We start from the raw sequence: 17,431 nt of genomic DNA, 5'->3' as shown, positions 1-17,431 counted from the left end.
CTCCCCCGTCCTCGTCCACGGCCGTCCATTTTGCGCGCGCGCGCGCCGCCCCGTGTACCAAGATCTTGTGTGTTTGTAGCAGCAGCAGCAGCGGGCGGGCGACGGCGACAACGACGACGACGACGACGACGAAGGTGACGACACCATGGACCACGACTTCTTCCGATCCCAGCAGAGCCCCCGGGCCGACGGCCCTGCGCTGGGCGGCGTCTTCGTATCCCCTTCCCGCAACAGCTCTCTGCTGCCGCGCCGGTTCACCACCGACAACGGCCGTGTACCAACATTGTCTTCGATTTCTACCATCACGCGCCCTCCCGAGCCACAAGACTTTGCCCAGACTTCGGTACGTTGTCCAGGACTTGGGAGAATGGGAAAGGGCTAGAGACTGGAGGCCGGAGGCCGGAGGCTGGAGGCTGAAGGCTGGCTAGCCGCAAGTTCATCAAATGCGGGCGAGTTGCGCTGACGCTTTTGTTCGACAGGCATTGCATAAAGTCCAGTTGGTACGCTCCCCTTTGGCCTGGAGCTGGAGCTCCCAGGCCGGCCTCCTGCGCGTTCCCGGGCGGGATCAACTGATGCGGCCGTTCTGGACCTGGTTCGGGCAACAGAGTTAGCTAACTTGACCCGCAGCTCGAAAAGAAACGCATGGATTACGAAAGGCTCCGCGAGCATAAGAGGCGCTTCGAGGCCGAGATCCACAAGCTGGACGCCCAGCAGCGGTTGGAGGAACGGGAACTTCAGCAGATGCAGGAGGATCTGGCCGCCCGGTTTGGGGGTCATCAGTCGGAGCCGACCACGCCTCCCGAATATCGCGACTCCTCAGGCTTCCCTTCCATCTTCTCCCGGCCGAACCGTTATTCCACCTCAAGCCTCACATCTGGAGTCACGTCTCCCCAGGGCATCTTCAGCCGCCCGGTCCGATCTGGGTCCCTCCTTGCCTCGCCCCTCTCGGGCACCCTGCCGTCGCGGTTCCCTTTCGACGATCTACCCTCCCGCTCGACGCCAAACTCGCGGCGAAATAGCGACGAAGACGAGAAAGAAGCCGCTGTCCGGCAGGATCCCACGAGCCACCGGTCAACGAATGCGTAAGTGGTATTGTTGAATTACCGTCTTCCTTGCGTTTCATCAGCCACCAAGAGGAGCTGGTTCGGGCCTGGATAAGCGGATGGATGTGGGAGTCAGACCCTCCATTTGAGTCGCCTGTCGTAAGGCTCTTGTCGGCTTGGTTTCTGCTCTTTGGCTTTGTTCTGAAATTGTCCCCTATCGATTCCTTTGTTTCTGCCGGGTGGTCTGGCTGTCTTTCTGGAACAGTTGGGACTCGGAAGTGGTGCTCCACTCTATTGTTTCTCACGCCTTGACGACCCATTTCTTATTTACAACAAGATCTGCGGTCACCGGGACAATATTGTACTCACCCCCCCCCCCCATTTCCTCCTATTTTGCTGAATAGCGATGGTTTCGTCCCCCAGGCCATTCACTGGCTTCGAGTGAGCCTCAAAACCTGCCTACCACCAGAAATCATCTCCCTCCTCTTCCCATCTTCCTCTCACACAATCTTGTTTCCCCAAACATTTCCTCACTCCATCACCTTCACCCCACGGTGTTGAACAACAACAGCAACAATCTGGGCGACGACACCAATCACCGTCATCACTCCATAGCCTTTGGGCTACTTACATCTTCAACCTGTACTGTTTTTCACGAACAATCTCCACGTGGAAAATCACAAGCTCGATTGCTGACCAGGCTTTTTTTTTCTTTTTACCAGCCTCAACCGGTATTCTATGCCGGTGACCCGATCTCGAACCTACCTCGACATTGGACTCGAAGACAGCAACAATACAACGGGCTTTCTGTTTGGAGACGAAGACTCCAACTCGGCAGAGACCACCAGAACGACCCCGACGGCTCAAGTCAACACCGCCGACGGGTTCTCATCGTTATTTCGTCAGCAGACCTACTCCAGCATGGTAAGTCGTGGTCTCTTTTCTGTTTGGCAGAATGCGAGCGCTCGCTCTTCATTTTTTTTTTTTTTTTTTTTTTTCGTTTTTGGGTTCTAGGCGCCATTCCTCCCTCGATTCCCGTCGTTTTTGGTCGGCCAAAACCTCTACCAGAGGTTTTGGTTGGCATTTTCACCCTATTCCTCCCCTTTTCCCCAAACAAAACGTCCTTTTGTTCGTCCTAACGTATGGAGTTTCCGCGCCCCACGCGTTCTCCCCTTCAAAACCCAAACACCCACTTTCACCTCAACAACACACCACTTACTCACTCACCTTCATTTTTTTCACCCGTTTTCATTTCTTCATCGTGTATTCATCCCACCACCTCCCCAACGGGCGACTTCACCTTCGTGTCGAAAATTTGATTTCGATCGGATTTTGTTTCATTCGACCTACAGCAAGCTTCATTTGCTGCTCCCTTGATGTTTTTTTTTCCTTCTTCCTTACTTCCGTCGCTTCCTGTAAAATTTTCTTTGAACGGGTTTCTGTCGCCTCACCAGCACTGAACTTCTGTTTTCTTTCCCCGCCGACCTGGCTGTCTCCCTAACCTCTTCTCTCCAACGAAACAAGACTTCTCCATCTACAACTACCGCCGGCCCAGTCCTCTCCAAGACCACCTGGCCTGATCACCCTACCTCCACCGGCTGGGGCAACATTAACGAGCATCGTCACAAGCAGAGTATGTCAACCATGACATCCAACCAGCTCAACGGTGGCGCCGCCATCGGCTCGCCTTCTGAGGCCAGCACTGTCGGTAGCTCCCGCCCGGCCAACTTCCGCCATTCCATCGACGGGACCAAGCTCTTCCAGGACGTCTCGGATGTCTCGGCTTCCTCGGTGGTGTCGCCCCCGACCTCTCACATTCTGGCTTCGCCTCCCAAGCTGCACCAGTCCTACTCCGCCAGCGACGTGACTACGGCTGTTAAGACCAACGGCACCGCTGGGTTGGGCGTCAACGCCAACAACCACGCTCAGCAGCATTTCCACAATCACAATGCCAGCATCGGCCGCATCCCGGCGGGCGCCATGCCTGGTCGTCACACTCGCGAGTTGTCAACCGACGCTTCCTCGTCCAGCACCCGCGAGACCGCCAACTACCCGTCCATTAGCTCGACCCTGCAGGCCAATGCTCCGCCGTTCGGCCCCTCGATGAACCAGCCTCAGATGCCCCAGCAGCAGCCCCAGGCTGCCGCCGGAACTGCTGGCGCTCCTCCCGTTGCCCCGGGCATGCCGTATCCGTTCTACCCCCCGGTTCCCGGTTACCCCATGGGTCCCGCGCCGCCCGCGGCCTACAGCGCTCTTCCTATGCTCATGCAGAACATGTCCCTCGCCAGCAGCAACCCTCCGGCCGCCTACCCGCCGCACCAGGGCTACACGGGCTATAATCCTCTCTATGGCCAGCCCCCCGCTCCGGCCCGCGGCCAAGACAGCCAGGCCCGTGTGATTCAGAGCCGCCGCCAGATGGATAGCGAAGGTAAGTTTTTTTTTTTGGTCGCCCATCGTCGTTGGCATCCGACACGTGTTGACAACGCTTCCCAGCCATGGCCCGCTACAACAACCTCCCGCTCGAGCAGGTCACCGGCACCATTTACTCGCTGTGCAAGGACCAGCACGGCTGCCGTTACCTGCAGAAGCAGCTCGAGAATCGCACCCGCGAGCACATCCACACCATCTGGCTCGAGACCAACCAGCACGTGGTGGAGCTGATGACCGATCCCTTCGGCAACTACCTCTGCCAGAAGCTTCTGGAGTACTGCAATGACGAGGAGCGCACCGCGCTGGTTCGGAACGCTGCTCCGAGCTTGGTCTCGATTGCCCTGAACCAACATGGCACTCGGGCTCTTCAGAAGATGATCGAGCATGTTTCCACGCGGGAGCAGATTAACTTGATTGTCAACGCGCTCCGCAACCAGGTCGTCGAGCTCATCCAGGACCTGAACGGCAACCACGTCATCCAGAAGTGCCTGAACAAGCTCAGCGCCGCTGATGCTTCGTTCATCTTCGACGCCGTCGGCAATCACTGCATTGAGGTCGGCACCCATCGCCATGGCTGCTGCGTCCTCCAGCGCTGCATCGACCACGCTGATGGCGCTCAGAAGGTCTGGCTCATCGAGCGCATCACTGAGCATGCCGTCACTCTCGTTCAGGACCCCTTCGGCAACTATGTTGTGCAGTACATCATTGACCTGAATGAGGAGTCGTTCACCGAGCCGCTGGTGCAGCAGTTCATGGGCCGCATCGTCGCGCTCTCGAAGCACAAGTTCAGCTCCAATGTCGTCGAGAAGTGCCTGCGCTGCTCCTCGGATGCCTCTCGCGAGCGCATCGTCAACGAGCTCCTGGGTCCTGGCGAGATCGACCGCCTGCTTCGCGACTCTTTCGGCAACTACGTCATCCAGACGGCTCTTGACTACGCCCCGGTTGCGGCCAAGAACCGCCTGATCGAGGCCATCCGCCCTCTGCTGCCCAGCATTCGCGCCACGCCCTACGGCCGCCGCATTCAGGCGAAGATCCAGGCCTACGACGCCCGCACCAACCATGAGGTCCGCGCGGGCCCTGCCGCCCAGCCCACTGCCTTGCCAACCGATCCGGCTAGCGGCCAGATCTCGATGCGCGCTGCTCCGAACCACAACAGCCGCACTCTGCCTGGCGCCGCGCCTGCTACCTACACCAACAGCGCCAATGGTGCCAACGGTGCCAACAATTACCCGAGCAGCTCGGCTGTCGCGATGCCGTCGGCTTCGCAGAATCCTCAGTCTCCCCCGGTCCAGCCCCCGCGCGGCCAGTACTTCTCGCCTCAGGCCAACTCTGCGCTTCCGGCTGACAACGGCGAGGCTCCTCCTCAGTGGGTCTAAGCAAGGCACGGTGTGCCATCTCATCGTGGACCTCGAGCGTGGCGGCTGTCTCGGCGTTCGCCTCGTCTGCTCCACGAGTTCACGAAGGTTCCGTAGACTATGCTACGACCGTCACGACCATTTTTCCACATCTCTGTGTTACCATTAGCGACGACATGGCACGGGTTTCGGTTTTCTTTTCTCGTTTTCGGTTTCCTCATGACATTTCACATCACATGGTTTTCGCTGCTGCGGCGGCGGCGGCGGGTCGAATTCTTTCGAGCTTAAGCACCTCTTCCTCGAGGCCTTTCTCTGGTCTCGTCTCGAGAACGAGAGAGAGGGTTGCTTTGTTGTACACTATCCCGCTCGACCCAGTACACTTCTTCCCCCTTGTCATTTCCCACTTCCCCCAATATTGATAGTTCCCCTGTTATTTTTGCCACTTCACCTTTGCGATTGCGTTTTTCCCCCTGAGATTTTCGATCCTCCCGGATAACTTTTTCACGCTTTTCCTGATCTTCACCCCGCCATTTCGGTCACGCCAGAGCCGGGCAATCTTTGCAGCCATTTGCGTCGTCCATGTATCATGGCCGTCTTTGGGTCGCGCAAGCCACCAAGCGATGCAGGACACAGCAGGGTCTTTGGCGAAAGCTCTGCTCGGATCGGCAGGGGGGTTTTCATCGTTCTGGTTCTTCTGCGGGTTGCGTGGGCGAGGAAAAACAACGTCGGCCCTTTCGGCGGCTGCTGGGACAACCACCGTGGTCAACCGTCCTCGGATCATCAAATGCCTGGTACCTCGGCATGTTGACTGGCTTATCCTTTTCAGCTACGGCAAAAGGACGGGATGATTCATCCGTCTTTTCTCGCGACAGTGGACGACACGAGCTGGAGGGTTTCCAGGGACGGGATGGTGGGAGTTCGGTTTGGTGGCCTCGCACCACACCACAATCCACAAACGGAGAACGGAGGAAACGATATCATGGATAGGGAGTCCTAATGTTTTCTGCTGGGACGGATGTTTTTTTTTCGTCTTTTTACTTTTCATTTCGCAGAGTGTGTTCACCCTCAGCATTGGCTTCCAGTTGCCACGCCACGGGCATGCGGTCACGCAGGCTGGAGGAGAAAGGAATGGGCGAGGGGGGGGATTCATTCACTCAGAACTTACCCTACTTGGTCAGTTCCCGATGCGTATGGCTTCTTGATCCCCAAACCCCAGTATCCCAGGCAGGGAGCGTGGGGACGTGCATATGAGCTAGAGGAGAGAATGTGTGATACGGGCATAGGAGAGAGATGGACAGAGAGAATGGGATGATGAATACATGGGATTTCTGCGGGAATCATGATGATGGCACATGGCGCTGCATGGCATGGCAATGGGCATGGTAACTAATTGGTGGCCGCCGGTGGCGGTTGGTGGTTTCGAGACCTACCTTGGGTTGAAACTGGGCCTTGGCCTACCTGGCCGAACCTTACCCGACCTTCGCTACTTGGACGAGATGAGCCATGCAGAATACATCATGCCCTTTTGCATCGTCAAGGTCTGTTTGCTTGCGATTGTGCTTGATGTGACTTGGGTGTGGGTGTGACGGCGAGGGGTGGGTAGGCCAACGAAACACACCTCAGCTGGCCCGGGCAGCAGGATCTTGTTTCGAGGACACCAGGGGATCAAAGGCGCGGTGACAACAGGCGGTAATATTAAGGGGTTGGTGACCGTCAAACATTGACTTGAGCGCTCGGAAGCCAGCGGTTGACTCTCCATTGAGCTGGCCAACTTGGTGATAGACTGTCCGACGGGGTCCAGCGCTCTTTCGGTGCTGCAAGGTTGGTATATAAGAACTGGGGGAGCCCAATGCTAAACGAAGGATGCTCATCATCGCCTTGATGACCGCCGCAAGGATGGACCAAACTGGATCAGAGAGGCACAGAGAAAAAGGGCCGACAGATAGGATGGATTGAATAAGCGGTTTCAAAGACCACACTCCCACATCTATGGTCACATGGCGAGGCGCGGATCACGAATGGGCTATGCAGCCAGGTGAGGGGAGGAACGGGACACCGTCGTCACGCACAGCAAACCAGCACAACGAAGCGGGAGACAGCAGTGGGAAACGAAAATCCTTTTCAGAAACCCAACTCCACGCCGGGGAATCACAATGCCCATTCGTAAAATGTCGGTTCGGCGGACAATTATCATATGGGCCCTCTATGAGGAGCACCTGTCCATTTCCTTTCCTTTTCAGCTAAAAAACGAACCCTCTTCTTCTCCTTCATCCACCACCCCAGCTGCTCCGGATGCGGGCACAAGTTTTCCTCGGCTTTATTCTGAGCCCTAAACACGCCAGCCGGATCGACATGTGACGGTGCCATGCCGCTGCGCAAAGCAGCTGCACGAGAACCAAGACCAGAGCCAGGACGCCATCCGAACAGCCGTTTTCGCCATCATACCCATCCCTATCATCGGGACGCTTACCGGTAGCGCCAGAGGGACAGGGTGTTGTGGCGCTTCCAGGTCTTTCTCCGGCCGGCGCGGGTCTTGTTGAAGCGGTGGCCCTTGTTGAGACCGCGCGACTTCTTGCCGGTGGCGGTGAGGCCGCGGGACTCGCGGTGCTTGTGGACGGGGTTGACGATCCAGTTGATGCGGGGGTCGCGGCGGATGGCCTTGTGCTGGGGGTCGACGAGGATGACCTCGTAGTACTTGTAGGTCGAGTCCTGGTTGATCCAGTACGAGTTGAGGACGCGCAGGTTGGCGCAGCGGCGGCCGACACGCTCCTCAGCGGTGGCCTTGAGCGAGCGCTGGTACTTGAGCTGGTTCACACCCTGGTTGGTGGGCTTGCCTGTAGAGAGAAGACGGGGTCAGTGGGCTGTCTTTTTTTTTTTTGTGTTCCCACCGTTCGCGAGAGTCCGGCAGGCGGAGGAGAACGTACCATAGGTGGCGCCCTTGGGAACGGGCTTCTTGCGGCCACCACGGCGGACGCGCACGCGGTAGATGACATAGCCCTGCTTGGCCTTGTAGCCGAGGCGGCGGGCCTTGTCGGGGCGGCTGGGCCTCGAGGCGCGGTGGATGACGTTCAGCTGGCGGAGCTATATTGATGCACTCTCAGCAAATGTTCAACGAGTGTATAGCAAGAACGGGGTTGCGAGGTCGTGGTTCAGCGTTCGACGTTTTCTCTGCAGCCCATGGGACCTCAAGAGAAAAGAAGAAACCCGATCGACCGGGGCCCGGTCGAGTCGACTTCTTTGCTTCATCGAAGGAACCACGACCGTAGCGAATCCGCCGTCCACAGTGTCTCGCATCGAGGGATCGAGGGCGCGTTAACTAACCTCCCAGCAGCGAACCCGAAGAAGGAAGCGAACGACATCGCTCTGCTTCTTCTTCGAAAGCTCCTCGAGGTACTTAAGGGCACCCATTTTGACCTGTAGCAATGCGGGTTGCAAAAGTCAGCCTCTCGCCGTCTTGGTCGCCCAATCGAGCAGGGAAAAGAACAAAATCGAGAGAAAGGACAGCTTGCTGAGCGGGCAGCGTCGTTGTGAGGAATGGGATGTACGCACCGGCCTCGAATTCCTGTTTGGTTAGTAGGGTGAGGAAATCCGCCAAGTTCGTGAGAGTCGAGAGAGCAAAATTTCGAGAGTTGCAGCGGATTGTGGAAATCGAAAGCCCTAACCAGAGGCGCCAAGCCGCTAACCCATATCCGGCAGCGATGCTCTTGGCAACCCCACATGTAGACTTGGCCCAGGACCCGACACCGCCCCGCAACCACCAACCAGGCATGTGGGGCTTGAAGAGACAATCACCATCGAATGGAATGTGTTGTTCAAGTGACGGTTGAGGCAACTATCATGGGATTCAGAAAATGCCTGGAGCAAGGTGATCTTTGAAATAAATGACATCTTGCAACAGTTTTCCTCTCTCTGGCATCTTTCCATCTCTATCGAAAGCAAACAGGAGGCCCATCCCTTTTACCATTAGGTAGTTACTTCCTGCTTCCGGTTGGCAAACTGCTCACCAGCCCAACCAGTGCAGCCATCTGCCTCCTCGCTGCCACACCCCAGCTCTCCTCCCCGTTGAGCATGTCCTTCTTCCTCTTCCACACAAACAGCTCCCTGGCCAAGTTTTCTGCCTCCTCCCTCCCCTCCTCTCCGTCATCATTATCACCACCGCTCCTCTCCTCATCCTTCTCCCCACGCTTCCTGTCATCCGACGGGGCAATCCACCCCTCCACCACCTTTTCCCCGACCATTCTCCCTTGCTCAAGCAGCATGCGCATGCCCTCCTCGTCGCGGCGCCACGTCTCACGGGGCGAGGAGACGTCCTCCGGCAGCCGCACCCGGCTCACGGCGCGGTGGCGCTGGAGAAGTGTGCGACTGGCGTGCAGGAGCCGCTGCGTCTGCTCGAACAAAGGGTTGCCGTCCTCGGCCGGGGAGAGGAGGGCACGAGCTGCGGCGGTCTGGAGCATGGCGTAGGCTTGGGTGAGCGTGTCGTTATTGGAGAAGGAGGAAGAGGAGGAGGAGGGATCGGTTGGGCTGGCGCTGCTTGGCTGTTAGCTGCATCTCTTCTCGCATGGCTCAGGCGGATTGAAAGTAGGTTTAGTAGATAGAGACTGCAGGCAAGCCGGGTGTGCGGAGAGGGAGTGCGTGCTTACAGCTCATTCTTCAACCTTGCAAGCTCCGCCTGCACCCTCGCCCGGCCCCTGACAACCTGCTCTTTGAACCCCTGGATGAACTCCTTGGACTTCCTGTTCTGCTCCATAAGATGCTGCTCGATGGTAGCAGAGGGCCTGGCGGAGGAAGAGAAACCTCTTTCCAGTTGCCACCTCGTCAGTACGGCAGACCACCGCAGAAAACCCCACAGCTGTTGGGCCGACACGACTCACTGTCCAGGGTAATCCTCCGCGCTGAAATCGTCACCGAGCTCTCCATCATGCGCTGCCTTCTTCGCGGTAGACCCACGAGCACGCTTGGTCGGTCTCGCTGTGAAACTCTCGTTGTCATCTTCGTCGGCTTCGAGGAGAGGCTTCGACGCCTTTGATGTGCGCGCGCGGGAGCTGGAGGGCTGGCTCTGGGACACCGCTGTGCTATTGCTCTTTCGCTTGGGAGGCATGGTGATTCTTTGCGCGCTAGATGGAGACGGCAGCGATGATGATGATGATGGAGAAATCAGAGACGCAGGGAAAGTGCAGAGTTATGGTCTGGAGTGCTCAACTCTGTTCCTTGTAATGCAGCCCAAAGTCTAAAATCACCAGGCATGAGAATCTTCGAAGAACCTGGGAGAGGAAAACGAGGGAAAAAAGAAAGAAAAAGAGAGAGAGAAAGCCATCTGGAAGGTGTCAGGCACACGGGTTGTGAATCGTACCTACTACCCCCTTTCGAGCTACATCACTTCCTCAAGGAAGGCACGATCCAAGGGGCCAGCGTACGGAGAGAAAGAACCATCTCACGGCACAGAGGTTGCCTTGCCTGAAACGGCGAGCCCCGATCAACATCTCAGAACACGCCCCCCTCATCAGTGTCTGGGTCATAGGTGTCATGTCACGCATTCTTCACAGCTCATCTCCCTCCGTTCAAGGTAACCGAATGAAGCCTCGTGAAATCTCAAGACACAGTTTGTGCACGCCCGACTACGCCCAACATCCCCAGAAAACCAAATCTTAATTGCTTGTCTGTATACTCTGCGCTGGTATCCCGAGCCCGAGCCCCTAGTTCCCTCCATAACCAAGACGTGTGTTGCGTTGCGTTGCATTGCCCTTCTTTTTCTAGTCTCTCTCAGCAGCAAGCAAGAAGAAAGATACACAAATACCCGTGTGTGCGTGTGGAAACCCTCAAAACCAGCCAGGCCCCATCTCCCCGTCTCTCTCTGTGATCTGCGAGTGTATCTATCTATGGGTGGTAGAAAAAGTGCAAGGAAAAAAAAAGAGGAAGTAAAAGTCTTTTCGTCTCATCATGTAAAACCATCTGTCTGCGATTGCTGACGTGATTGGTGAAGAGGAGAAGAGGTAGGAGAAGGGGTAAAACTTGAACGGACACAAGAAAAAAATGAAAATAGGAAAACTAGAAAAAGAAAAGAAGTGTCTCATCTTCTGAAGCCCGGGCAAAGTTTAGTCGCATATTAAAATCCGAGGGGAATTGAAGAGCGAAACAACCGAATCAAGAAAAAGAAGAAAAAAGAGGAAAAACGAACAGAAGAGGCTCCTTCTGGTCTGCCTTGGAAAAAAAAAAAAGCCAAACCATCGCAGTGTGTCGTCCATGCGCGTGGAACCGCCATCAAGATGACACGCTTCACTCCTCCTCCCGCTTCTAGCGGGTATTGAGCGACAATCCCTGGAATGACCCGAGCAGGTCTGCCTGCGTCGCAAACGGGGAGATGGCCTGATCATGATGCGGGTTGCCGGCCGCCGACTGAGGGCTTGGATAGCGAGCCCGCACTGCTGCTGCGAAGTCCGCGGCCTGCGGGACGCCGGTAGCAGTGGTGTAACCGTCAAGGCTCTGCATCATGCCACCCGGTGCGGGGCCGTAGGCCATCGCGGGCGACGCCCGCGCGATATTAACGTTTCCGAACGCGCCGTACGGGTTGAAGGGGTATCCGGCGCCGGGATAATTCGAACCCGGGACGACCGCGCGATCAGCAGCGCTCCGATCAGGGCCCAATGGGGCAACGAACGACGGCTGGGCAGCTCCACGGGGCGGCTGGGTATGCGCCGAGTATGCCACCTGCGAGTCCTGCTGATGAGCCTCCTGGCGACGGTTGGACGCGTTGGACCGGTTGACGACGGCGCCCGGACCAACGCCGCTCGGAGCCTGCAGGCCGAGCGTGGGGCTGGCAAAAGACGCCGGGTTGATGGCCGACATCCAGATGCGCGTCTTGTAGATCTTGAACAGGTCGGTGACGAGCGCGTTGAAGTTGATGTACGTGTCGGCAAAGTAATAGAAGGTCAGTTTCTTCCAGTCCCTGCCGCCTCTGTGTCAGCCTCGGAGTTGTCACCATTGGGTGCGGATGCAGGATAAAAAAAAAAAAAAACCTACATCTGAAACTCGGCATCCAGAATCTCCATGTTGAGGCCATGCTCCTTGACCTTCTGCTGGCAAACCCTCTTTGCCTTCGCCTCGTTGCCTTCCTTCTCCCGCAAGGCATGGATCTCATGAGCCTGGGCAAGGCGTTTGATGAGCTTGGGCTTCAGCTCACCAGCACCAGGCTCCGGATGGTGGTGGTGGCTGTGGTGGTGGTGATGGTGATGGCTGGGCGGGCCCATTCCGCCCACAGCGCTCCCCTGGAGGCCGTTCGAGGCTGCCATAAGACCTGCAGCCGCCCCTTCCTGAGCGGCGGCCGCATTCTGCGAGTACATCATGAGCCACCGATATTGCTCTTCGGCATAATGCTCCTTGAGCTCCTTGGCGGTCTGCCAATCGACGTTGTCACGCGCAACGGTACCCAGGTCAGTGCCGCGGTCCGCCTCGACGATCACCAGATCGCCAGGCTTGACCGTAAGACCGGTGCCCTCCTGAATGTAGAATACATCGGCCCTGGCGCACTTGAAGAGCACAATGTGGAGAGATTGGTTGTGGCGCGGCTGCGTCATGCCGTACAGGTTGCGATGAGGCGAGTTGGTCCGGTTGGGGTAGGAGGCGGGCAGGCCCGAGTAGGGAGACGGGAAGTGGCTGCCATAGGTCGTGGCGGGGGTCAGATTCTGCTGGGGAGTGCTCGCCAAAGCAGCGCCTCCAGTGAAGTAGGGAGAGACTGCGTTGCTGTCAACAAGCTGATCGTCACACCACATTTCCCGGCGGCATCCTTACCTTGGTTGTTGGCGGTGCCATAGCTGTGGGCCTCAGAGTACCCGGTGGAATATTGGTCCTGGCCATGGCCGACATCCTGGGCTGCCGCGACTTCTGCTGCTTGATGAGCCGCCTGGAAATGGTCGCCCAGGGAGCTGATGGAGGCTTGCCGAGTCGGCACGTCGGCGAACGAGTGACGCCGGCTTTGAGCGATGTCACCCAGACCAGAAAAGCCGAGCGAGCTCTGCCAGATGGCTTTCTTGACATTCTCGAGCTTCCTGTTCTCCAGGTACGAAGGGCGGTACGGGCCACCAGCAACTCCAAACTCGCTCATCCTTCGGCCAATTGCCCTGCGGGTTGCCAGGTCGGACGGGTCGTTCAGCTCATCGTGCTCGTCGACCGCATAGTCCGACTCTTCCGGCACCGGTTCCTGGAGGTAGCTGGAGCTCAGGCCAAACGCGCTCGCGGTCGAGGCGCGAGGCCGGAGGCGGTGGTTCTGATACTGCTGTTGGCGCAGGAGCATGTTTTCTCTCGTGAGCATCTCGATCGTCTTGGCCGCATCCTGGTGCTGGCTGCCCTGCAGGGAGCCGCCGCTATCGTCGTCGTCATCCTCGTTCACCTTGCCGAGCATGCTCCCGTCGTTCATCTCGCTGAGCATGCTGGGACGCGAAGGCCGATGCTGGAGCGCCGGGTGACCCATCGTCCGACGAGGGTTCAGGATGGACGAGGTGGTCAACGGCGAAGGGAGAGCATCAGGGTCCAGCTGGCCCACCGAGTAGGATTGCGAGCGATACGTCTTGGGAGTGGGGTGGAGCGGGATCGGGAAAGGAATCTGGGAGCTGGGAGGATCCCGCGGGGCGGGTGAAGTTTGGGTCGCATTGTCGCTGCCGAAGAAAGAGTTGCCTGACCCCCCCGGGGGGACGGTCGAGGTGGGCGATGGCAGGACCTCCTGCAGGCGCGAGGGCGGCTCCTTTTTCTCGTTATTCCAGATGGCGGAGCTCCAGGGGATGGCGCTCGTGCCGGAGTGCGTCCGGCCAAGAACGCCAGAAAGACCCCAGCTGGCGACCCCGGCCTCGGTCGAGGGCGTGGCCGGGTGGGAGCTTGTCGGGGACATGGAGGCGCTGGCGAAAGATGCCTTCCTCTGGGCCTGGCGAGGCAGAGGCTGCTGAGAGGTGTCATTCAGCCAGGAATATCGGCGCGCCGGCTGGGGTGGCTGAACCGGCGGGGGATGGCTCTCCTGACGGTGGTCGGCTTCGTCGTCCGAGCTGGCAAGCGCTTCCGAGTCAGGGGTGGATCGTCTGTTCAGCTTCTCAAGCAGAATCGCCTTGTTGGGCGGGCCGGGGGGGAAGCCACCTTGGCCCGGCTTGGAGGTCTGACCAGGCTTGATGGTGTTGGAGCTCATGGTCACGGTTGGATTCCGGGTGGGAGTGCCGGTGTTGCCGAGGGGGGGGGAAGGTCTAGAGACGGTGTGAGGGGTGCGATGGCGGGGTACCCAAACCCAAAGCACAAGCCGAGCGCGAGGACAAAGGTAGCTGTCGACCGAAAGGTAGGGAGTCTCGGAACGACCCACTGGAGATTCTAGGTCAGTTAAGATCGGCATGCAACGACAAGTCGCCAAGAAGACGGTGAGACAATGGCGATGATGAATGGAGGGGAACAAACGCCACAAGGGGGTTTCCAGGCGGCAAATGCGCGCTCGCAAACCGGCATGGGAGCTGGCGGAGGGGCAGGAGACTTACAGGACCAAACAACAAAGAATTAAGTAGGTTTTGTCTATGCGAGGCGCTGGGTTTCTGCGTCCAGCTGTCTATGCTCTTTCCGGTGTGGAATTGGAGAAACTCGTCACGGCTCTAAGGTGGTAGAGAGATGGGTGGTGTGACTCGGCACACGAGGAGGGCCTGGGATTCCGAGAGGTTAACCACGCCCACGCGCAAGCCTCGGGCTGACGTTGATGCCGCTCGACGAGGACGAGCCGTGATGGTTCGGACCGCAGCCCGTTGGCAGCAGCACGCCGCCAATCAATCGAGGGCTGGGGGTCTCGAGAAGGATCTCAGACAATTGATGCGCAGGAAGAGGCGGCCGCTTGATGGCGTCGGCCGAGATTTGGTGGATGGATGAGGCAGGGCTAGTCGAGCCCGAGCACTCCCATTGCAGTCGCGAGCCGGGACACCGATCGACAGACGAATCGGCGACGGCGAGATGACGAGCTTCCAAAGGGGGACGAAAGAGGGGAGAGAAGATGGGGTTGGTGCCCAAAAGCGTCTTCTAATGAATTGTACAAGAGGCGACGACGGAGACGTCGTACGTGGGAGGAAAGGGGGGGGTGAAAGGAGAAAGGGAGATGGGGGGCGTCCTAAAGGTGGGCGGGGGAAGAGAGCGAGGGTAAAGGTTGAAGATATGGAGGCGTCAAGAGCGCCCGGTCCCCGGGATGCCCTGTAGGCGCGAGCTTCCCTGGTCAGCGCGCTCGTGCGCTGGGGACACTGGGCAGGAGACGGGTCCCGCTCACACCTTGAGCGGGGAAAGCTGGGGGTGGCACGCTCAACGTTCAGTGGCTGGAGCCCTGGTTGGTTAGCGACACTAGCCGAAAGGAAGATCAACAAGGTCACTCCGGACTGTCATGGGCTGTCAGGTTGTGGCAAAACGCTGGTCGACTCCTGTCCCGTTGCTGATTTTCCGCGGGTTCCAAGTTGACAAAAGAGCGAGAGGTTGCTCTTCGTCTCTTTGCTGGAGGAGGTTTTTTTTTTTTTTTTTCCTCCTGCGGGTCAGGTGCTCAAGCGGGTGGTTGGATGCCTTGCGTGGGCTGTTGTTGGACGCAACGATGGAAGATGTCAGATAGCCCTGGCCCACCTTTTATTGTATAAAGACATCATCATCCAATGCTCGTTGAGTGGGCCTGGCCAGGCTAAGTCTCAACTAACTAGCTAACGTTGATGCAGACGGGGCCCGTCGCTCTGCAAAGAAGAGCGTTCCGGATCGGGAGCAGGGGGGGTGAAAAGACAACAACTTCAAAGATGGAAAACAGCAGGGGGATGGCGGAGAATGCGACCCTCTCCGCTCCGCTCTCCGCGTTCCGTTCGCCGGCGTTATGCTCAGGTAAGGTTGGCCACAAATGGGTGGGAAGCACAACAGCGGCCTTCTTCCACCCGGCCAATGCACCCGGCGAGGTCTGGGATGTCATATGTGCGTGGTGTCGCATGTACATCTCAGGCCGGATGGGGAGGGGAGCGCCGGTCAGAGGCGGGATTCTGCTTTTCGTCCATGGCACAGACCGAGGTGAACACCTTGGCGATTCATGTCCGTCTGGTCAAGGACCTGCCAGGCCAAGCTCGGTTTTGGTACCCAGCTCATCACAACAAAGATGAAGGACGGCTTGAAGAGCCAAGGTTGGCTGGCGAGCATGGGAAGAAAAGCTCGCTCATGCTCGGCTACGCCGTGCCCATCTCTGCCATCTCAACCCGAGCCGAGCTTGCGCAGGACGAAGAAATCGATGGCGCGGGCCGTGTGCCACATCCTCGGGAGGGAAGGGGGGGGGGGGAGGGTTTGTCTTGGTTTGACCATACGTACGGACTACAACTTGGTTGGTGCTTCAACCGCCACCGCCGTGATGCTTCGCACATCAGCTTTGCGGCGGCGCCTCCTGACAATCTTCTCCAGGAGAAGGGGGCCCTCTTGACCGCGCCGCCACCATGCATATCCTGCAGAAAAGCTTCCTCTCCGCATGCGAAATGGTGCCCGCAATGCCCTGTCTCCTGGACGCTGCAACAAGCCAGAAACAGGCTGGGGGCTGCAGCTTTCGGGACCCAAGCCGTGCCCGGCGCCCGCTCAAGGCCTCGCCAAATGCTCACCGGCACGCCGCGCTTCTGGATGAGCCAGCCTGTCGCCGGCGGCAGTTCATGGTCCTTGCGTGAATGCTCCTCTCGTTCCCTCCGGCGCGGGCTGAAGCCCAGGGAGCTCTCTTCCCTTACGTCCCGTCCTTCCATGCCAGCATGGATGCAAGGAAGAACGCCGCGCCTGCAGTGCAACCACACCTTTGTACAGCACCCCGCAGAAATACCAAACACAACTACAATCTATGGCATAGTGGGACCGTATCAGAAGGTCTCGGGACAACCGCCATTGGCCATTGGGCCAGCCTGGGCCCCCTCTTCGCCCTCGGGATTCGAGAATCGTCGACCACCCTTCACCACCATCTGCCCGCGCACGAACCGCTCTTCGAGCCGTAGAAAGATGGGACGCCGCAGAGTGGAAGACAGGTTATCCTGGCCTGGTCTTTTTGAGGGGGCTGAGATGCATGATGGGGCATCACGCGGTCCTCCACGTCAGTCTCGTCGTTGTTGTCGTTGCTCATCGCTGTTCTTGTCGTCGTCATTGTCGTTATCGTTGTCGTCGATTCGTCGTTGCGTGTCCAGGGCTGGCTGCGAGACCCCGGGTTGAACGAACACCCAGCACCGGCCACACAGCCCCACCGCACCTCGTCCTGCCGTCATCAGCCTGTCTGTCCTGATCATCTCGTCGACAGCGATCGCCGCTGCCACAATCGGACGGCATCCCGGCCTGGTTGGCTCGTCACCCGCGCATTGCCGAGTGCCATCGTCATTGTCTAGCCACCCAGGCGAGCAAAAACAGGCCGGATCAGATCGGGGCCCCTCGTCAGCATAGTAGCCATCCAACGTGAAGCCAGAAGCGACGGGCCGTGGGCGGACCAGGCCGTGCATCAACTGCTGAATGGCTCACTGGGCCCTTCAACAGGGTTGCAGCATGCCAAGATGGAGAGACCGGCCCTACAGTGCACATGGTCGGGTGACCTATCACCGGCACAGGTACCCCGCACCCCGCTCT

The 17,431-nt window shown here is 58.3% G+C and overlaps 3 protein-coding genes across 3 annotated transcripts; 1 reads left to right on the top strand and 2 right to left on the bottom strand.

Moving 5' to 3' along the window:
* Positions 1-145: 145 nt before the first annotated feature.
* VTJ83DRAFT_6575 (uncharacterized protein) lies at positions 146-4,849 on the top strand (the record flags this gene model as incomplete). The annotated part of the gene is made up of 6 exons (XM_071013301.1): positions 146-343; positions 480-500; positions 628-1,082; positions 1,766-1,967; positions 2,568-3,471; positions 3,537-4,849. 6 exons carry the CDS (start codon positions 146-148, stop codon positions 4,847-4,849), a joined length of 3,093 nt encoding a protein of 1,030 aa, XP_070864202.1.
* Positions 4,850-7,294: 2,445 nt separating this feature from the next.
* VTJ83DRAFT_6574 (60S ribosomal protein eL15) lies at positions 7,295-8,236 on the bottom strand (the record flags this gene model as incomplete). The annotated part of the gene is made up of 3 exons (XM_071013300.1): positions 7,295-7,662; positions 7,753-7,909; positions 8,150-8,236. The coding sequence occupies 3 exons, from the start codon at positions 8,234-8,236 to the stop codon at positions 7,295-7,297; spliced, it is 612 nt and encodes a 203-aa protein (XP_070864201.1).
* A 2,883-nt stretch (positions 8,237-11,119) lies between these two features.
* On the bottom strand, positions 11,120-13,994 carry VTJ83DRAFT_6573 (uncharacterized protein; the record flags this gene model as incomplete). Its single annotated transcript, XM_071013299.1, has 3 exons — positions 11,120-11,771; positions 11,846-12,557; positions 12,614-13,994. The coding sequence occupies 3 exons, from the start codon at positions 13,992-13,994 to the stop codon at positions 11,120-11,122; spliced, it is 2,745 nt and encodes a 914-aa protein (XP_070864200.1).
* Positions 13,995-17,431: the final 3,437 nt, after the last annotated feature.

Source organism: Remersonia thermophila, chromosome 6 (genome assembly GCF_042764415.1).
Source record: "Remersonia thermophila strain ATCC 22073 chromosome 6, whole genome shotgun sequence".
In the NCBI taxonomy this organism is placed as follows: Eukaryota; Fungi; Ascomycota; class Sordariomycetes; order Sordariales; family Chaetomiaceae; genus Remersonia; species Remersonia thermophila.
This window is presented reverse-complemented; position numbering and strand designations above follow the sequence as displayed.